At 39.3% G+C, this 27,045-nt stretch overlaps 1 protein-coding gene and 1 non-coding gene across 3 annotated transcripts in view; one reads left to right on the forward strand and one right to left on the reverse strand.

Annotated features, from left to right (window-relative positions):
* The window catches only part of MFSD14B (major facilitator superfamily domain containing 14B), a 72,720-nt gene that overhangs the window by 9,641 nt on the left and 36,034 nt on the right, over positions 1–27,045 (reverse strand). The window contains exons 3-7 of one of the 2 annotated variants that reach the window (XM_027041291.2): positions 21,563–21,625; positions 9,031–9,158; positions 7,353–7,467; positions 2,109–2,327; positions 432–545 (exon numbers count right to left, since the gene is read on the reverse strand). In XM_027041291.2, the coding sequence (XP_026897092.1) occupies positions 432–545; positions 2,109–2,327; positions 7,353–7,467; positions 9,031–9,158; positions 21,563–21,625 (639 nt within the window). The remainder of the gene's footprint in view (positions 1–431; positions 546–2,108; positions 2,328–7,352; positions 7,468–9,030; positions 9,159–21,562; positions 21,626–27,045) is intronic. The other variant, XM_027041292.2, reaches the window with a different exon arrangement.
* Positions 25,378–25,506, forward strand: LOC113594323 (small nucleolar RNA SNORA64/SNORA10 family). The gene has a single exon (XR_003414685.1). It is a non-coding gene; the product is annotated as a small nucleolar RNA SNORA64/SNORA10 family (small nucleolar RNA).

Here is a 27,045-nt window from a genome sequence, read left to right on the forward strand (position 1 = left end):
TTTTTGGGGGGAACAAGGTAAAGTATACATTTTTAAAGAGAAAAAAGGTTAAGGGAGAGATTATTTAGATGACTGTTTGCAAGCCCCCTTGAAGTCCACAGCAGTGTTGAGCTATGGCCTTCTGAAGATGTCCCAGGTCAGTTCACATCAAATCAACTTGACCTCTCTCTGTGAAATTTAAATGATACATTCTGTTTATGCTAACTCTCAAGGAAATTTTTCTCACAGTCAACATTTTATAGTATTTGAAAATATCATTGTATTAAAGGTTCCCCTGATTGCTAATTATACGTCAGCACCTACACTTAAACTATAGCTAGAAGCAGGTCCACACATTTTTTCCGCTATACGGTTTTCCTCAAAATACCTTTAGACAAATCCTAATCTTTGATTTCTTCATGTTCTAAAGCTACTAGGCACCCATTACCCACCTGTCTGAGATAGAGAAAAAAACTTGAATACTGTCCAGCTTCAGGAAGGTATGAAAGAAACACGGTGATGCAAATTAGTAAGACAGTAGAATCTTTTCCAACTTTCTTCAGTGACTAGGAATAAGCAGAAAGAGAAACACATAAAAAGTAGGAGACACTGACTGAATCACTGATATTCTGGGATACTGGTTTCATTGTTTTGATCTATTAGGGTGAATTATAAAAGTTGAACAGATTAGAAAAACAAGTAAATATTAACTATGGCTGTAAGTCCTAATTTCATAATTTTATGTTTACAGTTTTACAGCTTAAAAAACAAAACAAAAAACACTTGCTCATCTTTGTTAACCATACCAGTTCACACACCCCGTGAATAGATCCTGAAAAAATACTGCTCCAGAACCTTTTAAGAAAATCTCGTCTCTCTCTTTCATTCATAATATAACCCCTTTATAAACACTTCAGGGTTTTTATTATATGTAAATTTACTATATCCTTTAAAATGTTAATATTCAATTGGCCTGTAAAACTGGAAGCCAAATAAGTATGTTCTAGTCATGGGGTCAGTCACAAGATTCTCTGACCAGTAACAGCTTTTTCAATCTTCTTACTGTTTTTTGAATCTTCCTTTTTTACACAGAATTGTTGAGAAGACCAAAAGGTGAGCTGAGGACGATAAAGTGCTTCTGTCTATGGAGACCTTGCTGCACACCTGACACTAGATGAGTTAACTTATATACTCACCAAAACTCCCACACTAGCCTGGAAAGAATACACGGTAGTAGTCGTGCTTCACAGATGAATTTCCGTGTGTAACCTGATCACTACATGACAAGAAAGTAGGAGGCCTGACTGGCTCCCAGGTCCATACCTGGTTTCCTTCTCTAAGCACCTCTTTCTCCATGTCTGACATTAGGGCACACACAAAATGACCAGGGGCTCTAGGTCATGGGGGCTTTTTAGAAAAGAATTTCTCACGAGTTATTTTTCTTATACACATTATTTCCTCACAAGTACACTTGGGTGATTAAAATCAGCAATCAAATCTCTGGTTATTTTTTTCCACATATATTTTTCTTCAAGAACAATATTATGTCAGACAAGGGAGGGAGAAGGGGAGAGGTAAGATTCTTCGTCTCAGTACTTTTTCTAGTGGTTAATGGGATCCTTCCAAAAAAATTAAAAATGGTAAAAGCTTTTTAAAAGTAAAGAACCCATTCAGTCCACAAAATCCAAGTCCAGAGCCTTGTACATTAACAACTGAGAAAATAGCTACTACAGTCAGGCCAAACCCATTCACCTTTTCTGAATTTAAGTGAATGAACACAACCACTTCAAATGGCCACCTTCATTTTGTTTAAAAAAAAAAAAAAAAAAAAAAAAAAAGTGAAAATAACCATGCAATAAGAAAAAAAAAACTTCCTTCCCAAACCCTCATCAGGCATTAACTGAACATTTTTTCTTCTCTCTTCCCTCATGATACCACATGCGTGACTTAAACATAAACTCTATATAATCCTTGATTATATTATAGGATTATAATCTATAATCCTATAGACAACTACAGTCACTTATATGCAATTTTTTTTTCTATTTTTCCTGGAGAAAGAAAGGGATCAACAACTGATGGGATGCACGAAGCTGCAGAAATATTCAATATTTTCATGTTTTTATTACCGCAAAAGGGTCTGCTTGTTTCCAAGAAATCTTAGCTCCCCAGGAAAGCGGCCTCATTTTCTCTGGCAAAGATTCTGGAACAGCCAATAAGATGAAGCAGATGTCCAGAACAGCCACCACTGTGGCCACCAGCACAACAAGGCTGTCTCCATAACTGGCTGAAAGGTATGCTCCAATGGCCGGGCTGCTCACCAGACTTGCTGCAAAGGTGGCTGACACCTGTGGAAAAGCACACTCTCATCCACGGTCCTGGCCACTACCACAAACACACACAGAAGGCACACTCTCACTTAGTCCCATCTGCTGCAGGTGCACACCTAATTCTGGTTCTCATGTGGAGTCCCAAAGGGACGGACCATGACTGTCCTTCCCCGGCTTTAAACAAAACAAAAGGGATGTGTTGTACATACATTTTGACAATGGAAGAGTCATTTCATTTTAAGTACTTGTTCATAAACTATGAACTAACAAGATATCCTAGAAAGCTACAAGAATAAAAAATAATGGTATTAGAAACAAAAATTGAGAAAACCTTCCCCATAAATAAAACACACACACTTTAGGGTGCGCCTGGGTGGCTCAGACTCTTGATTTTGGCTCAGGTCATGATTTCACTGCTTGTGAGGTTGGACTCCGTGCTGACAGCGTAGAGCCTGCTTGGGATTCTCTCCCTCTCTCTCTGCCCCTTCCTTGCTCGTGCATGCTTGCTCTCTCTCAAAGTAAATAAAAAGTAAAATTAAAAAAACCCACCAACATACACTTTAGTCTTCTTTAATTGGGCAATAGGGATTTGGAGAGAAAAGTACGACAAAAATTTCTGCAGGGCTGATCACAAAACTTACAAATTACTCTGGGACTGTGTTGACTTCATATTCTAAAAACACTGACTGTTTGGAGTGCCTAGATGGCTCAGTCGGTTGACCGTCTGGCTTCGGCTCAAGTCATGATCTCAAGGTTTGTGAGTTCAAGCCCCGCGTCGGGCTCTGTGCTGACAGCTCGGAGCCCGGAGCCTGTTTCGGATTCTGTGTCTCCCTCTCTCTGCTCCTCCCCCACTTGTGTTCTGTCTCTCTTGTCTCGGTCTCTCTCTCTCAAAAATAAACATTAAAAAAATAAAATAAAATAAATAAAAACACTGACCATTTCATTATGTGGGGACCATTTCATTACCACGGAGAAGGAAAAAAACCCTGATATTCTTAGAGAAAAAGCTGTAAGAACATCAAAGCTTTTGAACTAGAGATCCCTGGGCTGTTGATTTGTGTTACTCCCAACCTGCATCCAATACCAGAGACCACAAAGCCAACTGTCACACTTGCAAACCTGAATCCATGTGGAATCTCTGCACACAGCTTCCTTTACTTTGGAATGTAATCTGCATGTGCAGAAGCTTAAATGGGCAGTCTCCAAATTATAACCAGATTGAGTGCCAAAAATATAAATTGGTTATTTAAATTTCTACTAGATTTTAATAGAAACCACTGAAATCATTATCTATTATTAAAATTATGACTCCTGGTTAGCCAAAGACATTTTTCTTTCACCCAACACCCTTCCAAATAAATGTAAAAATACAATATATCTGAAATTAATATTACACTAAAGACACTATAAAAGCAAGTCCAATAAAAACTTTCTGGGGAAAAAAAGGAGGTGCAGAGAATTCCAATTTGGGGACCAGGAATCTTGGTTCAGTGTTTATTTAATTACCTGCTATGTACCAGCTGACTAAGAAGACAGAGCTCCTGCCCTTCAGGTTTTTCCATATTATTTGAGAAGATCAAGGCAAACACGTAACTACGTTATAAACTACAATGACATGCAAATGGCTACGGCAGCACTGCTGTGGGGTTCTCAGGGGCTAACAACCTCTTATCTGCACAAAATGGGTCAGTAAAGTCATTTATTCGTAAGTTTTTCATTATCTTAATCCTCTACCGCATTTTTGTACCTAAACCAAGAAGACACTCTACTCAATGTACAAATAAATAAACAGCAATAAAAAGGTTAAATAGCTGTCTTAAGTTCATATGATGAGCAAGAACTAGAAGTCATTTTCCAATCTCTAAAATTAATCTTTCCCACTAAAATAGAGTCAGATTTACATCTGCTAAATTTCAGCTGAAACTGCTTTTTATAATTCCACAGCATTCCAAGTCTAAAGAATCTAACGATAACTTGAGTTTAAAGAAGAAAACAAGAATTTATTTATTTGTCAAAATGACATTTATCTACCATCATAACCGTCTTCTAGCCACATGGACATTTTCTTTTCAAGTTTATTTTGAGAGAGAGAGAGTGAGTGAATAGAGTAGGGGCAGAGAGAGAGGGAGGCAGAATCCCAAGCAGGTCCTGTGCTGTCAGTGCACACCTGAAAAGGGGCATGAACTCATGAACCATGAGATAGATCATGACCTGAGCCAAAATCAAGAGTTGGATGCTTAAATCAACTGAGCCACCCAGGCATCCCAAATGGACATTTTCTAAAATAAGCATTGTTCAATAACTCAAGATTTGGTCATTGCGAACAATGGACTTAAATTATTATTATTCTAGAACAACGATTTAAATGATGGCATTCTACTAAGCTCCCCTCAAAATACTTTGGAAAGGACTCAGTAGCTACTTCGGATATAATGAAATTAATGCTCATTAATAAAATGGTGCATTCCAAATCATGGTAAACTTTTTTTGGAGAGGGAGTACTCACGAGCAGGCAGGGGGCAGAGAGAGAGTCTCCAGGCCCAGCACAGAGCCCAACACAGGGCTTAATCTCACAACTGTGAGATCGTGACCTGAGCCCAGATCATGACCTGAGCCAAAATCAAGAGCTGGATGCCGAAATCAAGCCCTGGAAATCAAGGGCACTGAGCCATCCACATGCCTCTATGTTGAACTTTTAAATTCATCTTTCTCATCCATGTGCTGCCCCCTACACCGCTCTGAGAAAGAGGTGCTCTATTCTCTGGTATTTCTACAATTTAAATATTTGTAAACTGCCATAGAGAAAACCTGAAATTAGCAAAGGCAGAAATCTTTTTTTGTTTACTTATTTTGGGGGGGGGGGCGGGGAGAGGGGAGAGAAAGAGAGAGAATGCAGAGGAGGAGCAGAGAGAGAGGGAAAGAGAGAATCCCAAGCAGGCCTACACTCTCAGCACAGAGCCCAACATGGGGCTTGATCCCATGAACTGTGAGATCAAGACCTGAGATGAAATCAGGAGCCATACATTCAACCAGCTGAGCTACCCAGGCACCCCTAACAAAGGCAGAAATCTTAATGACAATCTTTAAGCTTTCAAAACAGAGTTTAGGAAACAAGCTTAAGACTTATGAGTCTATGTATCTGAAGAGCTGAAAGCCTCCCAGTGGACTCAGATTGGCAAAACAGGGTGGATGCTCTCAGACACAGAGAGGTAGGTCCACCTGTCCTTCTAACACAGCCCAATTCAGTTAGGGCCCTCAGTGCCCAGGATTCTATCCTCCCACCAATTCCTCTACTGTTCTCCACCTATAATTCTTCCTCCCTAAATGGTACACTGAAATAGGTATTAGTGAAGTTTAGTTTCTTAAAATATGCAAAAAGTAAAACGTAAGAGAGTGCAAGTAGGGGAGGGGGGCGGGGACAGAGTATCTGAAGTGGGCACAGAGCTGTTAGGGCTTAAACTCACGAATTGAGAGATCATGACCTGAGCCAAAGTTGGTCACTCAACTGACCCATGCAGGCGCCTCCAGGAAGTGAGATTTGAAAGGAAGAGCAAGACTTGGGAAAGGGGAGAGATAATGTGGGTTTCTGGCATTCAGTCCTCCTCCAACGTGTTCAACAGCTAGATCACTCCTTTTTATCCACCTTTTCTCAATGTAAACATTTCAAACACAGGGAACTTGAGAGAACAAGTGGAGAATGCACCACCCCAACTACACCACTTTTCATGTGGACTGTTTTGAACTGTAGGCAATTAAGACACAGCAGGCTCAGGGAAAGCTTTTTTGCCTTTCTTTTAATGCCTGAAAGAATTCAGACAGGGGCCTATATCAGGAAGAGAGTTATGCCAGAAATAACTTTTTATATCAGAAAGACTTATCTGCATGGCATGGCACACATTTACTTACCAAACATTTGTTCTTCCCATCTTCCTGTGAACTGTCTTCCTCCCCTCCAAAGCCCAAGACCCCTACCCTCTTTTCCTTAGCTCAGGATGGCATATAAGTCTCAACTGCGTCCAACTCTCTCATGTCTTTGGAGCTCTATACAAAATTAAGTGTTTCCCTCCTATTAATCTGTGTCAGTTTAATCATTAGGCCAAAGAACCTAGAAGAAGGGGTAATTATCCCCCTGCAACAACACGCACATACCTCAGCAAGTTCACACACTGGACACACGCCCACACATGCTCACATGACATCTTTTCCTCTGAGCCACATGAGTAGTCAAGACACTGAGCTAAAGGGCTTTAGCCTCCATCTCCTACAAGTCTTTCTTCCCTACGAAACTGCAATGCCATCATCACACTTCGGAAAATCAGAAATTATCTAACACTTACCAAGAAGAGATCTCCTGTAACTTTCATTAAGCACTCCACAATTACACAGTACCATATCCCAAGTAAGTGCCTGCGACATGCAAGCAGCAATAAATATAGTAACAGTGGATTAACATGGTTGAGGCACAACATCTCCCTAACTGTGAATTAGGTGCATGGGGACTTATCTCAGCACCAGTTTACTGTTTATGGTTCCTCAAGACATAAGCCAACAAGAAACAAATCAACTTTTTAAAATATTTTGCAGTCAACAACTCACATTCCTGACAAACTTCCAACCCTATACATTATTATACATTATTAGCAATTTCCATCTGGCTACTTTAAACTTCATCAATTTCCTAGGGGCGCCTGGGTGGCTCAGTCGGTTAAGCATCTGACTTCAGCTCAGGTCATGATCTCACGGTCCATGAGTTCGAGCCCCGTGTCAGGCTCTGTGCTGACAGCTTAGAGCCTGGAGCCTGCTTTGGATTCTGTGTCTCCCTCCCTCTCTGCCCTTCCCCCGCTCATGATCTGTCTCTCTGTCTCAAAACTAAATAAAAATATTAAAAAAAATGTTTTTTTAAACTTCATAAATCTTTTTTATTTTCATTGCTGTAGATTTTATGTAAGTCAGTATTTACAATTTTTTTTTTAATACTTAACACTTTAACACAATTTAATTATAAATACTTCTCTGGTTACAATACATAAACTATAATCTTACCCATCCATAAGCAGTACTTCGCTCATGTTCCTGAGTGACATCAGCTACATAAGCAAATATCACAGAGAATGTGACCGAGAAGACTCCAGACACAGAAATCATCGCAAAATACCACCTATAAAAAGATTATTTTAATTACCTGGAAGAGAGGTGGCAGTGTGCATACACTTTCATAACCAGAGCTAATGATATTATGTAAAGATTATAAACAAATAAAACCAAATACATGTATATGTATATTTAAAGATATAATGGACTACTAATAAATTGATAATCAGGATGGGGAAGAAGTAGAAACATACCAATTTTGTAATTGCTCAAAGGATGTCAGTACATGCAGGTGAAAAAATGAAAGAATAAGGGGATTAAGTAAAGATACAATCTTAAAGGTAGCCAACAGAAGAGAAATAAAAACTTAAAATTTCCTAGCTTTAGCTAAGAAAAAGACACATACAGCATATGACTTTAAGAGAGCTACACAAAGGCAGAAATCATAACAAAAGTATTAATGTATTGAACACTAAAAATTTCAATCATATGCACAGATGCTTTTAAATAAATATTGTTAAGATACCAACAAAGAAAATCTCACAGAACAAAAAGTAGGATTTATCCTAGGGCAAAGGATATTCCAAGATTAGAAAATACATTAATATAATTCATCATAGTGATAGATAATATTTTAAAACACAAAAGCTACCTTAATACTTAAATGATGAAACACTGTAACATTTCCTTTATATACATGAAAATGTTAGGTCCACAATTATCACTTTTATTTAACATTCTTCATTAGTCAATGTAAGTAGCAAAAGCAACAGCATGAAAACTGGAAGAGGCAAAATCATTTAAAGATCTAAAGAAAAATATTTTAAGGTATTGAGAGGACATTAAAAAAAAAAAAGCCCTCATTTATCAGAAAAGCATGACTTGTTCTTGGACATAAAGACTCAATATCAAAAAGTATTTTATAAGATTCATCATCTGGGAGAAAATAAAATGACCCACCATGGGTACCCAACATATTTACAATGTAACAAATATTGACAAAAAATTATGAGATAATCAAATGACATTTACCCAAGCCAATAAATACTGCATTAAAACAACAACAACCCCTTCCATTCTAAGGTATGTTCTTTACACCTTATGAAGAACATCTCAGCATTTTGGCCAAATACCATCCTCTGGAACTAAGAAAAACAACTAAGGTACAGCTCAGGTACAAATTCCAACCCATCCCTGGTAACTGAAGAGACTTGGTTACATGTAAATACTCTCTATCATGAAAAATGAGATCAAATTCAAATTCCTATTATGAGTGAGAATAGGCTATTGGTCTAATAACTACAATGTACTCAAAAGTGACTCCTGTCTATTGATATAAACTGTGTTCATACAGTGCCCTAGAGCAGTGAGCTGACAAAAACACATTTGCAGTCACAAGGGTTGAGTACAGAGATGGTACACCCCCTCCCAGGACCCAATCCTTTAATTGACCTCATGGCAACATCTTTAAATGTCTTAAAGCCCAAACTGGCTTTCAGTATTATCAAAGAGATTAAATAAAAACACAGGTACCAACTGCTTTGAAACAGTTAAGAAATGCTCTGCAGATGTACTATTCACATGTGACCCCAAACAGATAGTCATGATGGTGGAAGGTCAAGCCACTCACCACGGGCTGATCCTCATCAGTGGAATTGGGAAGCAGGTGAAGAAGACGGTGCCCAGGAGAAAGGGTTTCCTCCCCCACACATCAGACAGAGCGCCTATGAGGGGGGCACTCAGAAAAGATAGCAGGCCCTGGAGAGGAAAACAGAAACAAAGGTCAAATGTACAATGTGATCCCCTAATTACTTGTAATTCTTATTTTCTAAATGCTCCAATTTATTTTTTTTTTTTGCCCCCAAACAGAATAATTTGAAGCATTAAATGCAAATTATCATTTAAAAACATTCTAGGGGCGCCTGGGTGGCTCAATCAGTTAAGTGTCTGACTTTGGCTCAGGTCATGATCTCATGGTTTGTGGGTTCAAGCCCCACATCAGGCTCTCTGCTGTCAGCACGGCACCTGCTTCAGATCCTGTCTCCCTCTTTCTCTGCCCCTCCCTTGCTCACACTCTCAGAAATAAAATGAACTTAAAAAAACAACAAAAACCATTCTAACAAATTTCTAAACATGCTTTAGAAAAGGAAAAAAGGGGGAAGAGTTTGTTTTTTAGGAGAAACTGGAGAAGAGGGGATATGAAATATGTACACCTATTTTATATATTTTTACACCAAGCATACGGGAAGAGGCCAAAACTTAATTCATTTTAATAAATATGTGTAGCTCTAAATCAACTGCTCCAATGAAGACATTTTCTCACTTGCTACCTGGTCCCTGACCCTGGTCGTCCAGACAATATGTGCTCCCGTTGATGAGCTGCAAACCTTGCTCTGATCCCTTCTTTAAAACCCTGCAGCAGTTCCCACTGTGCACAGTTTAGAAGTCAGCAGGTATGTAGGGGTGAAATGAACACCTGCACTTTGCTTTTATAAAAAATTGGGTGGGGAGAAAACAGATGAGACAAGAGTAGGAAAATGTTGGTAAGTAGTGAAACTGGGTGAGTTCATAGGTGTTCATTTTATTGTCTACTTTTGTGTACTGGAAATTGCTCAGCACAGCATACAAACAGGACACTCCAAAATCTGGCTCCTAACACACATCCTATGCTTTGGCTGTATGAAGCACCTCCTAGTTTTCCCAGCATACCGTCCTCCTTTGTGCCTGTGGGCTCTTAATGTGCCTGCATACACTTCCCACAGTTGGGCTGGGTAAACTGCCAGTCGTTCTTTACAACACCGTGGGGAGAAGCACCTCCTCCTCTTAACTTCTCTTAGCTCCTCAAGCAGAATTAATCACGCTGGTTTTTGTGGAGTGCAAAACAAATTCCTCCAGCCTGGTACGTTTCTAGCTCTTCCACTGCAATTTTAACACTTGTTATTTATCTTTCTTCTCTTTCAGGATGGTTTTTTCACATCTCTGTACCCTGGTGCTTATCACAAGGCCTCATAATAAGGGCTTTCAAAGATTTGAATTAAACTTTAAGAGGAAACCAAAGTCACACTGCTGGCAAGAAAAGGAACAGGATTCCAATCTATCAGCCCTAGGTAAACCTAGAACCCACTGGCTGGGAGACACGTGCACTGAAATAAGGTGGTCGGTGAGAGGAAGACTCCATGGAAGGCAGGCAGGGTGAGGAGAAAAGCTTTTTAGCTCCTCTGAAATAAAATATTAATCCAAGCCCACGATCAAATCTTGTAATTTAATTTCTAAGTCACAATGGATTTCCATTTAGCCTGTCCTTGTGTCAAGACAGTAAACATCAAGAATTAAATGGTGTTCCTTTAAGAGCCAAGCAACTGCAGAAAGTGGGGCTTAAATTCAGGACTTGTGACTACCAGTTTCATGAATTTTAGAAAAGAAAATCTTCAAAATTCTCTAAAAATATCAAGTACCTGCATACGTGGGTAGTATAGAACTGGTCAACAAGAGGTCCTGGGGGGCTCAGATGGTTAAGCATCTGACTCTTGATCTCAGCTCAGGAATTCAAGCCCTGCATCAGGCTCTGTGCGGACAGTGTGGAGCCTGCTTGGGATTCTCTCTTTCCCTCTCTCTTTCTGCCCCTCTGCCCATTGGCGTGCTCTCTCTCAAAAATAAACAAACATTAAAAAAAAGGGGGGGGGGATGCCTAGGTGGCCCAGTTGGTTGAGCATCCATCAGTCAGGTCATGAACTTATGGCTTGTGTGTTTCAGCCCCGCGTTGGGCTCTGTGCTGATGGCTCAGAGCCTAGAGCCTGCATGTAAAGAAATTTAAGAGGACAAGGCAGTGAAAATCCACTACCATCACAAAACTAGTAACAAAAACTCTTTAAAGAGCTCTGGGAAAGTTTCTGGACAGTTCTGATTCCAGACTTCACACAACGCTTTAAAATATGGAATGTATGCCATTTTTAAACAAAAGACAGGAGAAGGCCAAGTATTAAAGTTATATTTAAAATAATGCATAGCTAGGGCGCCTGGGTGGCTCAGTTGGTTAAGCTTCTGACTTCGGCTCAGGTCATGATCTTACAGTTTGTGAGTTCAAGCCCTGCATTGCACTCTGTGCTGACAGCAGGGAGCCTGCTTCGGATTCTCTGTCTCCCTCTCTGTCTCTCTGCCCCTCCTCCACTCATGCTGTCTCTGTCTCAAAAATAAACAAACATTAAAAAAATTTTTTGAATAAAATAATAATACATGGTTTTAACAGAAAAAAGGTACTGTCTTCGAGATTATGAATTTAAATGGTAATTTAATCTATCCATTAAAAATATTATTCAAATCAAATTCTTAGTAACAATAATAGATACTGAAAATAACTTTATTAAGATGCTAAAATACAATCTCATACAGTTCACCCCTGAAGAACACAAGGATTGGGGCACCAACACCCACCATCTTATGCAGTCAAAACTCCATATCTAACTTCTGACTCCCCCAAAAGTGAGCTACTAACAGCCGACTGTTAGCCAGAAGCTTTGCTGAGAACGTAAACAATTAACAATATTTTGTATGTTTTATGTATCATATACCATATTCTTACAATAAAGCTACAGAAAAGGTTAAGAGAACGTTAAGGAAGAGAAAATATATTTACAGTACTGTACTGAATTTGTCAAAAACAAGAAAAGTGCCTGCGTACAAGGGGACCCATGCAATTCAAACCCGGGTTGTTCAAGGGCCAACTTGTACTTGCCTCTTTGGAAAACCTGAATTTCCTAAAAATCAAAGACTTTCTCCTCTCCCAGGTACTTCTTCACTACCCAGTCTGGCCTGAAATTCTATTAGTGCACATTGTCAGAGCAGCAGATTGAGGACATTTGTACCCTGATGGATTGGGCAGGTACTTCTTCAGTACTAATGATGCAGGATACAATTTGCAAATGAGAACAAAATGTTTAAAACTTAACACCAGACAGACCTGACAGGCAGACCTCAAAGCCCTCATCTTCATCAGAAATACAACTGATTCCCACCATTCACAGTAGTTATGTTCTGTAAGGTTGCCACAAACACTGAATTACAGAATAGGCAACAACTGCTCCTCGAGGAAACAGTGTCAGGTTCCTGCAAGCCTCTGGTCACCTATTGTCATTTACTGATCAACACACGACCGTGATTTACGTGTGTTTCTGTTTAAAGACACTTTATTTAATACACATTGTTGACTTATGAACAGTGAATTCTCAGACAACAGCACTATAGCTCATGCCTGAATGAGGCTTATCTGGCAGCATTCTCTCTGTAAGGCACATCACGGACCTCTTGCACTTTAAGACAGTAGTCAGTACTTCAGTACTACACACGGGGACATTTTAAACAGCCAAATTACCAATAAAAGGCACAAAGATGCAAAATATGTGGCACTAAGTGGACCACAAGAAAGACAGATGTACGGTGATAAGACCTGAAACAAGTAGATGGAAGTGTGAACAAATGGCTGGGCACTCACACTTCTCCCCTCACCCCAGCGCATGAATGACCACAAAAGCACTGTGTTGATCTGGGGGCCACAAACTCAGCGAGTAGGTGGACTGGAAATATGAGATCCAAAAATAATGAGGGTCAGCTGATGCCATGCTTATCATAACCCAACCAGGACTAGATATAACATGATGTGCAGGCGTCCAGGCACAGACAGTGAAATTCACCAACGGTTCAGCACAGCCACGTCAGTAAGTGAGCTTCCCAGTGGACACAGGTGTTTAAGGTGGCATAATTAACTGGCCAGTAATTCTGACATGACTTTAGCCTCTAAAGTGACAAAACAGCAATTACAGTTTATTGTTCAATTAAATACAATTATCCAATAAACATTTTGAAGCATACAAAGAATGACAAATACAACTCATTTGAAGCACCCATGCATAAATTTTACACTTAATATAGCCATCACAGAAGTTTTAAGTGTACGTTTTCCTGTTGGTAAATATTTGACTAAAACAGTTTGTGTGAATATTTTTAAAACTAAAGACGGCTTTTTGTTTTCCTTTACAGTATAATTAACCTCACGAATGCATTTGAGGGGGCACTGGCACCAATGAAGAATAAAATACAAAGTCTTTTAACTACTGCTAAAAACTTTTCCATGAAAAAGTTCACATTCTATGACAAATTTTCAGTATTCTTTAATAAGCAATGAGGAACTTGCGACATGTACTTGGTTACCCCAAAGTTAGATTCATTTCGATCTTTCATACGGTAATTCACTAATAATGACTTTTATCTTGCATTTCTTAAAAGATGAAAGACAAAAATCCTACTTCAATAGAATTGTGTTATTTATATAATTGACAAGTATTTTCACATAAAGGGACCTGGGTGGCTCAGTCAGTTGAACATCCAACTCTTGATTTCGGCTCAGGTCATGATCTCATGGTTTGTGAGTTCGAGCCCCTTGTCAGGCTCTGGGCTGACAGTATGGATCCTGCTTGGGATTCTCTCTCTCCCTCCCTTCCTCCCTCTCTCAAAATAAACAAACTTAAAAGAATATTTTCACATAAAAACAATATTAAAACAAGGTCACCTTTCTGACCAAGGACCCACAGAGACCCTGCACAGTACAGAGCCTCCCTTCCCAGGGTACACGTCCATCAGTGCAAGAGGGCAAATGAGAAATGTGATATATAAAGTGATTTTAATTCAATTAAAGTCTGGAAGAGTGAATGTGCAAAGCAGGAGACGGATCAAAGAACAGCTGATGCCAGAGACTTCAGGGAACGAACAATATGGGCAGGAGGGCTAGGGTGTTTTGTCTTGTTCTGAGGTAAAGGGAGAGAAGTAGGGAATATTCAATAAAAGAAACAAAAGCAGATTAAAGTGAAATAAATTGTTGTAAATAAAACCTAAGTAAACAGACTTTTCCTTAATTTTAGAAGTAGTAGGGCTACTGATTCTTCAAATTCTGATTCCAAGAAAGTTCAGTATAGGTTTTAAAGTAATAACAACAGTAACAGCTAGCATCCACATTTGCCAAACTCCTCCTGGCCTTTCTCACGTCTTCCCCTGTGAGGTAGATGCTATCAGGGCCAACAACTGGCCTGAGGCTCATAGTGGCAGAGGCAGCATTCAGCTCAGTGTGCGGTGGCTCCAGGACCGAGTCCTAACCCTAAAGCCCACAGTTCAAACCAGTTATTAAAGTAATCTGTTAATATTTCCAGGTTTCCAACCTAAAGCAAAGAACTAGTCGTACCTACTTGTGAGTACTCTTACATGTTTTCTTCAATGGATAAATTAGCAGTCTGTCATAAAAAGTCTGCACTTAAAATGGATGAGTCATCTCTCAAGTAGGTGGTTTAATAATTTTATTTATAGATAACAGAAAGGATAATCTTTATTCAAGTTCTTGTCCAAATTAGGCAAGAATTATTCTGTACACATGAACACATGTGTGTGTAGGAAAAGCTCTCTGTACTTACTAACACCAAAGAGCGGCTTGAAGAAACTTTAAAGATACCTATCTTGGTTTTTTGTTTTGTAATTCTTAAAAACATCAGCCAAAAGTTTCTGTATGTGCTTATGCTAAGCTATGACTTAATTCATTTAAATGGCAAGATGACAGTTGAGCAGCAGCTCCTGGAATACAGGAACTTGACATTTAATCCCCTGGAAGAGCATCATGGAAGAGGGTCTACACGCCTTCTCCTTCATCAGAGTTGATGGCCAAGTCTAGAGTGAGAAGCAGCCCATCTGTAGGTGACCCCCTGTGGCCATGCCCTGAGCTGGCTTCTGTGACGTTAAAGCCAGAACAGATCATAACTGCCTGCTTTAAATTTTTTTTTCAACGTTTTTTATTTATTTTTGGGACAGAGAGAGACAGAGCATGAACAGGGGAGGGGCAGAGAGAGAGGGAGACACAGAATCGGAAACAGGCTCCAGGCTCCGAGCCATCAGCCCAGAGCCTGACGCGGGGCTCGAACTCACGGACCGCGAGATCGTGACCTGGCTGAAGTCGGACGCTTAACCGACTGCGCCACCCAGGCGCCCCATAACTGCCTGCTTTAAGGCCACCCTCTTCACAGTGATCACTCCAGGTGTAAACTCGGACATGTGGCCCGCTTAGTCTGGGACACTGCTAAAGATGTCTAATTTTGTAATAAATATAAAACATGCCAAAGAAAGAAGTTTCAAGAAATTTCAAGGCAGACACTGGGCCATCAGACCAATTGGTCTTAATGAAGAAAATTATTACAGTCACTCCACCTGCTCCTATTAACCAGCAGCCGTAACTAGACTTCATCTGCCAAGTGAAACCAAGGCATCTCAGCTTAGTGTTGCATTTTTGACAAAGTGTAGCTAAAACAAATGTGACAGTTAGTTTTAGGAGTCACCTTGGCTAGGCTGGGATACCATTATTTAATCAAGTGCTAGTGTGGGTGTTTCTGTGAAGATACTGCGTAGCTCTGGTTAACATCTAAAACAGTGGCTCTAAAATAAAGGGTTCCCTTAATAATATGGCGGGGGGAGGCTGCTCCAATCAGCTGACAGCCTTAAGAAATCTAAAGTTTCCAGAAGAAAGAGTTCTGCCTCAGGACTGTAGCATTAACTCCTTCCTGAGTTAAGTCAGCCCTACATTATTTCAGACTTGTCAGCCCCATAGTCATGTGAATCTATTTGTTAAATAAGTCTCTTGGGGCACCTGGGTAGCTCAGTCAGTTGAGTGTCCAACTCTTGATTTTGGCTCAGATTATGATCTCACAGTTGTGGGATCAAGCCCTGTGTCGGGGTCTATGATGAGCGTGGAGCCTGCTTGGGACACACACGGACACACACACACACACACACACACACACACACACACTCTCTCTCTCTCTCTCTCTCTCTCCCTCTCCACCTCTGCCCCTCCCCCACACTCTCTCTCTGAAAAAAAAATATTAAAAAACTAAAATCTTTATATATATAATCTCTTAATAATATTAGCAAAATGAAAATAGCAAAAACTAGTATTTACACTGTAACTTAAAATCTTAAGAAATAAAGTGTTTTATTTCCTTATAAAAACTTACCAAGAGTCATTTGAACAGTGCCTGCCTTCTTCCTAAGCCAAGTAACATGTGATATGCAGTATCTTCTATGCACTGGCAAACTGCCACACAACTTTTCTAAATTCAGATCAACTTTCAACATTCTATGCTTTGTGTTTTCAATGTCATGAAATACCATCTGTGTGAGTCCCTTTAATGTGAAGCATTTTGTGGACATCACCTCCACTGGGACACCTTCATCCTGTTCATCATACCATTCTTCTCATTTATGCTGACAAGTGTATCTTTGCTAAGTCCTTTTGGCTGTGTGCCTCTGTCAGCTTATTTCTTCTAGAATTCTGCAGAGGTTCTACCCAAATATCGCTTCTACCATTATCTGTAATTATTTCTTCACTGCCCTTCCATCCTTGTTGGCCAATTCCTTTTCACGGATCTGTTTCTGTAAACTGTCATGTGGGCTTATCACTGGAGACAAGGAGGCAACACAATCACACGCTTTGTTGTCTGTGCACGAACTCAGACCAGTCACGGACATTTTGAAATGCCATGAACAGACACTGATGATGATGTTCATCTGTTACTAGCGTCCTGTGGACTGAGGAGCCAGGAGCAATTCCTACTGCAAGCAGTTACTCAAAGTTAATATACCACGGTAATGGGCTGGTATTTTTTAACTGAACTTTAGTAACTGGAATTTGTGCATACCAGGATGTGTAAAAAGAGGGGTGCCTAGATTTCATATAGTTTCTAATGTCATGGAGAAATTACTATATCATTAGCAACTGCTGATACAAGAACAAAGATAAACAGTTACAGACTCCATGTGAGCTGGATCTTGACTATTTGAAAATGCATAGAAAAAGACTGGAAAGAAATGTTAAGTCTATAATATTTATGAGCACCTATCATTTGCCAAGAACTGTTCTAATCTCTGGGGACAGGAGTAGACAAAAATTCATGCTTTCCAGAAGCTTCCAGTCTAGAAGAGGAAGGGTGAGAAGGACAAACAGTAACAAGATAAAGCAGAATATACAGCATGTCAGAGGTGAGATTATAATGTTTCTGGAGAAAAACAAAGCAGAGAAGGGAGACTGGAAGTGATGAGAATAGGTTACATTATTCAAGACAACAGACAGTAAAGGCTTCACTAAAAAATGACACCTGGGTGAAGAGTTAAAGGTTAGGGAGTGAGGCCAGTATCTGGGAGAAAGAATCAAGCAGAATAAACAGAACCTGCAGAGCACTCAAACAAGCACAAACTGAGGAAGCTATGGTCAGTGGGGGTGCAGAGAACAGAGGTGATGCCAGAGAAGAAAGTGGACTGGGCATGGGACTGGTTAGCGATACCATAAGCTGGCTTATATTGTATCAGGACCTCTACTGAAACCAGGTAGTGTTTTCATTACAGATCTACTTTGAAGGTAGAACCACAGAATCTGTTGATGGAATAGATTTGGGAAGAGAAGGAGTCAAGATGACTCCAGGGATTTTGATACGAGCAAGAATGGCATGACCAGTAATTGAAATGAGGAAGGCTTGTGAGCAGGTCAGGCTTGAGGGGAAGACCAGGAACTTAGTTTGGCATGTTAACTTAAAAACAATTTTTTTTAATTTTTTTTTCTAATTTTTGAGAGTGAGAGAGAGAGACAGTGTGAACAGGGAAGGAGTAGAAAGAGAGAGAGACACACAGAATCTGAAGCAGGCTCCAGGCTTTGAGCTGTCAGCACAGACTGCGACATGGGGCTGGAACCCATGAACCGTGAGATCATGACCTGAGCCCAAGTTGGACGCTTAACCGACTGAGGCACTCAGGTGCCCCTCGTCTTGTATCCTTTACTGGTAGTCACCCCAAATATAAGCCTTCTCACCCATGCATCACGATTATAAACTTACAAAGTATAAATTAACTGTAGAAAATCTACAAAGAAAGAATATAAAGAAGAAAACTAAAAATTATCCATTCACATGCTTTCAAACTTCAGGGGACTCCTTTTTAATCAGGTTTTCCCCCTGCTTATACACATGTATTTTGGTAAAAACCAAAGCAAAACCACACTGTAGCTCTATACCCTTTCTGTCTCACACATTATATGGTAGTCTTCAGAAATGTGTTCTTTATGTGCTGCTATTACATCATATGCCTGTGCTGCAAAGTACTTATTCTTCTAATTTTAAGCCATTTTAATGGTTTCCATGTTTACTATTACAAACAGCCCTTTACCTGAATCTTTGAATAACTCTATTGATTAGAACAATTTTCTAGAAATGGAACAGCCTTTGTTAAAATTAGTGAATATTGTGAGGTTACTACAACGCTGCCTTCTAGGAAAGCTATACCAACTTAACTCATCAGTCATGTACGGGGACCCCATTTACCACAAACTGAACTAGTTATTGTCAGTTTAAACTTTTCTACCAATGCTTATATGAAAATATAATCTCATTCCATTTGGGATCCATTGCTTACTAGTGATAATCTTATTTTTACACTGACATCTTTTGTAAACTGGCAGCTTACATCCCTCCTTGCCCTTCTGGGATATCAGTAACTTTCCTATGGTTTTACCTGGAAGGCACTTCTATGTGGTCCTCCGTCTACTATACATGTTGCAAATAACGTTTTGTCATTTGTCTGTTCATTTTTATGATGGTGGTTTGACTTACCAAAGTTAAAATACTGATGTAAATGACTCAATCTTTTCCTTTATATATTTTTTCTAAGAAAAGAAATCTTTTCCCAAAAATAGTTAAGAAAATGGTCATCAAGATTTCCTTCTAATAGTTTTTGTTTTTACATATTTCTCTTTGCAACATTTATTATTCGGCACTCAGAGGTATTGTGCTAACAGCTTATATACCAGCTCATTTAATCTGTATGATCACCCTGTTAGATCTTTTATCTTTCTCATTTCATGAATAATGAAACTGAGGTCAGAGAAGCTAAACCACAGGTACTAAGTGCAGAACACAGACTTAAAACTGAAGCAGTTGGAAGCCACATTCCTTGCACTGTACTTACACACGCATTAAGCTATCCAATTTGAGCTACTTTGATGTAGGTGCTGTCACATCCATATCCCTGACACAATAACCAATCATTAAAGTTCCAGTAAAGCTCAATAAGGTCAAGTTCAATATTTATCTAAGTTGCATAAGTCTTTGTCTAAGCCCCTGAATCAATCCAAATACCTTTTATTTTACATATTTTTAGAATAACACTGTTAGTGTCTCTAGGTCAAAGTGCAGCATACTGCTTGGCTTCAGAGTATACATCCAGTTGAGTTTACTCTGCAGAACCAGACTAAAACACATTTTAGTAGCTGGTCCACATGACAATAGATTATAGAGGAACTTCCCCAAGAATCTGCTCTAAGGATAAATTTATGTTGTATATTTATCAATGCTTTCTCTCATTTAATTTTTCTTTTGATCTATGCTAATCTAAAACTGGTGCTTAAAGGCCCACTTGCCATATTTCTTTTTTTTTTTTTTAAAGATTTTTTTTAAGTTTACTTATTACAGAGAGAGAGAGAGAGGGAGGGAGGGAGGGAGGGAGGGAGGGAGGGAGGGAGGGAGAGAGAAAGCGAGCACAAGCAGGGGAGGGGCAGAGAGAAAGGGAGAGAATCCCAAGCAGGCTCCACACTGTCAGTGGAGAGCCCAACATGGGGCTCAAGCTCACAAACTGTGAGATCATGACCTGGGCCGAAATCAACGGTCTAACTGAACCCCCCAGGTGCCACCACATGCCAGGTTCCTGATAACACTCCTCTTCTCAATGAGGACTGAAAACTTCTTGCTTCAACCTTTATTTAAGACGCCATTTTACTTATGTTATTATTGTAAGCATTCTCAAATTCTTTTTGAAAATAGGCAAAGAATAAACAGTATTTATTACAAATAATGCTGCTCAAAGATGTAAATTCAGCAAATTATTAGGGCATAATTTTAAGTGTGTTATTCAGTTCACAGATCAGTACCATCTAAACTGGGAAGGAATCAGACACTATACCTGTGTACTATACTGTGAAGTGGGACTAGAATATAACATTATACTTTAACCTCTTATTTATAAGCTTTTCTGATAAATATCACATTAAAATTTAATTAATGAATTGAGGGTCGGGGCACCCGGGGGTTTCAGACGGTTAAGCATCTGACTTCAGCTCAGATGATCTCACAGTTCATGGGTTCGAGCCCTGCGTTGGGCTCTGTGCTGACAGCTCAGAGCCTGGAGCCTGCTTCAGATTCTGTGTCTCCCTCTCTCTGCCCCTCCCCCACTCACGGTCTGTCTCTCAAAAATGAATAAAAATTAAAAAAAAATTTTTTTAAACAATGTATTAAGGGTGAAGTGGTTGAGAACTCAGTTGAGACTAGAACACCAGCCTTGACAAAAGACTATACAGCCAACTAAATGTTGATGCTGCCTTCTTCCTCAGTATCAGAATCTGTCTCAAAAGAAGACAAGAATATTTATCCATTTTATTCTGTTGACAGGCAGGGCAATTAAAAGCTCACAAAATTAAACTCTTTATAAAGTGCTTTTACAAGTAAACCATTCAATGCCTTATGGACTTGGATTGCATTTCACTTTGACATTGATAATCCAGTTAAAAGCTTAGCTTTAGTGTCACAGACTAAGAGTCTAGAGTTTTCTCTTGTCCAACAAGAGAGCAGATGCAGAATTGAATACAAGAGAGGCTAATGTCCTAACCGGAGTTTTGTCTCTGTACTGATTGAGCGCTCAAGATCTTACACATGTGGTGAATGTGAAGAAAATAATCAAGTAGTAATCACTAACTTGTGTAAAGGGTCGGGGGGGGGGGGGGCAAGTGGAATTTGTGATCAAAGTACAATAGTACATTGACATCAGATGGAAAGTAATTGCCTGTAGGTGATAGAACAAATTACTTGTGATCCCATTACAATAGCTTGCTAGCTAACCTCAGGTGCCATGGGGGTGGCTTTCCGCCCTAAACTTTTTCCCAACCCATTTATGTAAGCAGAACCTATTTCCCCACACTTTAGGTCTCCAGAACAAATAGTGATTATTTCCCTACATCCCATTTAAACTTCCAGAGTTAAACAAACTACTAAGGATTCCTGCCTTTGGTTCCTTGTGAAGCACACAAAAACCATTCTTACCTTTACACCTTGAATGAGACCATTCATGAGGAATGTGTGTTGAGGAAATGTTTCATGTAGAACCTACAGAAAGCAAACATCAAGACAAATTCAAAAACAAATTAAAGGGAAAGGTTTTTGCCTCTGTTAATGTTAGGTTATGTAAAAAAGACAAACCCTGGAATAAAAACATTTGAAGTATCAGTGAAATATGGAAAATATCCTACAAATATGAAAATGTAATAAATAATGAGGCAGAAATCTAAACAAGGCAAGAACTTACATCCCAGTGCTCAGGTGCTTTTTTTACAAAACCTTCTGTGGCAAACATAAATTGTTAACTGGCTACATCTTTCACCACCAACAATTTTAAGCATCACACACACACACACACACACACACACAGCTGTTTTTCTGTACTTCTACCTAAAATTTCATTGCTATAAAACTAAATTTACAGTATTCCTGGGAAGCTAAGAATAGTGAGGCACTTCTGGATGATTACAGCCGATGGAAAAAGGCTGACAACAAACCCTAAAACAGTTGAAGAACAATAATATGTGAAAGTAGAAAAAAAAGATCTTTGAAAAAGTACGTTTTCCAGAAATCAGGTCGGGGGATGGGGGGGGGAGGTTAGATCTGGAGGAGGAGGAAAAACATCCATAGTTGAACAGGTTACAAAATAAGCTCCTGGTATCTTGCTCTCAAAGCTACTGACCTCCATATCTGTGCCCAATATAAGAATCAAAAAGCATAGTTCTGACAGAAACCATCAAAACTCTACAGAAAACAGACAACAACCTCTTTGACCTCAGTTGCAGCAATTTCTTGCTTGACACATCTCCAAAGGCAAGGAAATTAAAAGCAAAAATGAACTACTGGGACTTCATCAAGATAAAAAGTTCTGCACTGCAAAGGAAACAATCAACAAACTAAAAGGCAACCGACAGAATGGGAGAAGATTATTTGCAAATGACATATTGAATAAAGGGCTAGTATCCAAAATCTATAAAGAACTTACCAAACTCCATACCTGAAAAACAAATAATCCAGTGAAGAAATGAGTAGAAGACATGAATAGACACTTTTCCAAAGAAGACATCCAGATGGTCAACAGACATATGAAACGATGCTCAACGTCACTCCTCATCAGGGAAATACAAATCAAAGCCACACTGAGATACCAGCTCACACCAGTCAGAGTGGCTAAAATGAACAAATCAGGAGACTAGAGATGCTGGTGAGGAACCCTCTTGCACTGCTGGTGGGAGTGCTAACTGGTGCAGCTGCTCTGGAAAACAGTGTGGAGGTCCCTCAAAAAATTAAAAACAGAACTATCCTATGACCCAGCAAGAGCACTGCTAGGAATTTACCCAAGGGATACAGGAGTGCTGATACACATGGGCACATGAATCCTAATGTTTATAGCAGCACTTTCAACAATAGCCAAATGATGGAAAGAGCCTAAACGTCCATCAACTGATGAATGGATAAAGAAGATGTGATTTATATATAGAATGGAATACTACTTGGCAATGAGAAAGAATGAAAACATGCCATTTGCAGCAACATCGATGGAACTGGAGGGTATTATGTTAAGTGAAATAAGTCATAGAGAGAAAGACAGATACCATATGTTTTCACTCGTATGTGGATCTTGAGAAACTTAACAGAAGACCATGGGGGAGGGGAAGGGGAAAAAATAGTTACAAACAGAGAGGGAGGGAGGCAAACCACAAGAGACTCTTAAATACAGAGAACAAACTGCGGATTAATGAGGGGTGGGCAAGAAGGGAAAGTAGGTGATGGGCACTGAGGAAGGCACTTGTTGAGATGAAGACTGGGTGTTGTATGGAAGTGAATTTGACGATAAATTATATTAAAGAAACAAAGAAAAAAAAAAAAAAAAAAAGCATAGTTCACGGGTGCCTGGGGAGCTCAGTGGGTTAAGCCTCTGACTTTGGCTCAGGTCATGATCTCATGGTTCATGAGTTCTAGCCCCACACTGACTGGGCTCTCTGTGCTGACATTGTGGAGCCTGCTTGGGATTCTCTCTCCCTTTCTCTGCCCCTTCCCTGCTTGCTTTCTCTCAAAATAAGTAAAATTTTTTAAAACGGGGAGGGCGCCTGGGTGGCTCAGTCAGTTAAGCATCTGCTCTTGGTTTTGGCTCAGGTCATGACCTCACAGTTGGTGAGTTTGAGCCCCACATCAGGCTCTGTGCTATCAGGGGGAGCCTGCTTGGGATCCTCTGCCCTCCATCTCCACCCCTCCTTTGCTCGCTTGCTCTCAAATATAACATTTTAAAAAATAAAAATAAATTTAAAAAACACAGAAAACAAAGTTCTCTGGACTGAGACTTCTACACAGGGTACCTGCAGAACCGAATGGGTGAGATTAAACAAGACAGTGCCCGAGGCCTCTTAACGGCTGCCAGGAGTAGCAGAAAGCCTTAAAATCAAATAATAAACCACTTCATCACAATAGAGGGATCTCTGAACCACATTGTCAAAAATCAAGAGCTCCTATAAGCAACGCCTGCATTCAATTCTGAGGAATAGGGCTTTCCACCCGGGTTGGGTAACGATACTCCAGCCACCAGAGGAATCTAGGCCACAGTGGCAAACTGGCAAAGCGATGTTTTTGTGATTTGTATTTGTGTTTTTCAAAGTGATGTAGTTGTCAATGTGTAAATTTCAGGAAATTTCACCATACTCCCTATGATTTTTCTAGCATGTCACAGAAAACCGAAGATTTCAAAACATGGGGCTTGAATTGGCACATCACCGATTAGCTGAGTAAGCAGACAGTGGCCACTGCGGTTGATGGAGCCTATCTTCCAAATGTAATGTTTTTATCCCACTTGACGTTTACATTACCTGCCTAGCCCCAGATGACATTTGTTTCCACAATCTCTGATCTACCCCCTCATTTGTAAATATAAGCATATAAAACATTCAACAAAAATCTGAAAACCTCTGAAAGGCACAAAAAAGAACACAAATAGGAAAAGATAATCCACTTCACTGCTAAACAACCAAATTATGGTAGGAAACAGAAGAAAGTTTTAGAGTAAGTGCAAGTGTCCTCCAAGACATTCAAGAAAATGTTACATACATTAAAAACAATGTGCTGCACAGGGACCTGTGCAGACTAAGCAAAACAAGAAAAATCTTGAAGAACTGATTACAGGAGAAAGCACAGAAATCCAGAAAAAGGAAGAGCATCAGAATGGGTAAATATCAAGGTAAATATGGACTGTATAAAATATTACAATGTACTACAGTGCTTAAAAAATACAGAATGTAGTTGCAAAACAGTAACGCAAAAAGTAGAAGAGAAACACATCTCTCTTGAAAGGTGACAGAACAGGTAGACAAAAGACACCAGTGAATACATAAAAGATATCAAACGTAATGAACACATTTAACATACTTACCATATAGAGAACACTATTCTAGGGAATACTTGTCCTTTTCAGGCCATATGGAAAACTTATAAGACTTAGCCATATACTAGGATACAAAACAAGCGTCAGCAAATTTAAAAGAACTAAAATAATTCATAATATGTTCTCTGATAATACAACAATCTAGAAAAGTCCCCAAATGTTTGGAAATTAAGACAATACACTTCCAACAATCCATGAGTCAAAGAAGTCACAAGAAGTATTAGAAAAAAGAAGAAACTAAACGGTAATAAAGATACAACACATTAAACTCATGAGTATAAGCACGTCAATGCTTAGAGACCAATTTAAAGTTTTAAATACATTAAAACTGAAAAGCAACAAAAGGCTGAAATCAATGTTCTAAGCTTCCATGTAAAGAACCTAGAAACCTCTCTCAGCTCTGCCCTATCATACTCAGTGTGTGGCTGGCGTATTTTCAGAGAGAGAGGAAGGCCCTCCTAATGCATGATAGACCGGCCCCAAGTGGCCTCTCTCGGTTCCTGGGAGTGCAACAGTTTCTGTCTGCACCTGGGGTGTTGTCAGCAGAATCCACCAACCTGCTCCTGTTGTTTTCCCCTTTCTAGCTAAGGCTACTTTTGATGTCATTTCTAAGACCTACAGCTATCTCACCCTTGACCTTTGGAAAGAGACTGTGTTCACCAAGTCTCCCTATCAGGAATTCACTGACCATCTTGTAAAGTCCCACACCAGAGTCTCTGTGCAGAGGACCCAGGCTCCAGCTATGGCCACCACATAGTTTTGTACAAAAAAATAAAGTGAATTAAAACTTGTTAAAAAAATAAGTAAAATAAAATAAAATAAAATAATCTAGAAAAAGAACAGCAAATCCAACCCAAAGAAATAATGAAATAGGGTAATAAAAGAACAGAAATCAATGAAATGAAATCTAAACATTCAATAATGAAAATCAACAAAACCAAAAATATCTCCTTTGAAAAGATTCGAAATGATAATTCTTAAACTACTGGACCTACACCAAAATAAAAAGCTTTTGCACAGTGAAGGAAACCACAACTAATGACAAGACAATAAGGAATGTGAGAAGTAACTGCAAAAGACCTATCAGTAAGGGTATGTTAATACTCAAATTATTGAAAGAACTTACACAACTCAATACCAAAAAACAAAAAACAAAACAAAAACCCCAAATCCACAAATAATCCAATTAAAATGGGCAGAAAACCTGAAGAGACATTTTTTCCAGAGAAGACATAAAAATGGCCAATGGACACATGAACATCACTAATCGTTGGGAAACGCAAATCAAAAGCACAATGAGATACCATCTCAGACCTGTAAGATCCAAAAGCCAAGAAATAACAAGTATTGTTAAGGATGTGGAGAAAAAGGAAACCTTCATGCACTATTGGTGGGATTGTAAATTCGTGGAGCCACTATGGAAAAGAGTATGGAGGATCCTCAAAAATTAAAAATAGAATTACCATATGAACCAGTAATTCCACTCCTGGGTATTTACCTAGAGAAAACAAAAACACTAATTCAAAAAGATATATGCACCCCTATGTTGACTGAAGCATTATTTATAATAGCTAAGACATGGAAGCAATTTAAGTTTCCATTAATATATGAATGGATAAAGAAGATGTGGTATATATATACACAATGTAACATTACTTTGCCAGTTATAAAATAAAGAAGTCCCAGGGATGTACAATATAGGGAACTTAGCAAGATTATAACTTTGTATGGTGACAGATGGTAACTATCATGGTGGGGAGCATTTTGCAATGTATAGAATTGTCAAATCACAATGTTGTACACCTGAAACTAATATGATATTATACTGTATTTCAATTAAAAATAAAAATAAAAAAAGTCACACACACACAGGGGAATATTACTCAGCCATTAAAAAAAGGAAGGAGGGGCGCCTGGGTGGCTAAGTCGGTTGAGTGCCCAACTTTGGCTCAAGTCATGATCTTACAGCTCGCGAGGTCAAGACCCCCCGTTGGGCTCTATGCCGAAAGATCAGAGCCTGGAGCCTGCTTTGAGTTCTGTGTCTCCCTCTCTCTCT

This window comes from Acinonyx jubatus, chromosome D4, assembly GCF_027475565.1.
Source record: "Acinonyx jubatus isolate Ajub_Pintada_27869175 chromosome D4, VMU_Ajub_asm_v1.0, whole genome shotgun sequence".
NCBI lineage: Eukaryota > Metazoa > Chordata > Mammalia > Carnivora > Felidae > Acinonyx > Acinonyx jubatus.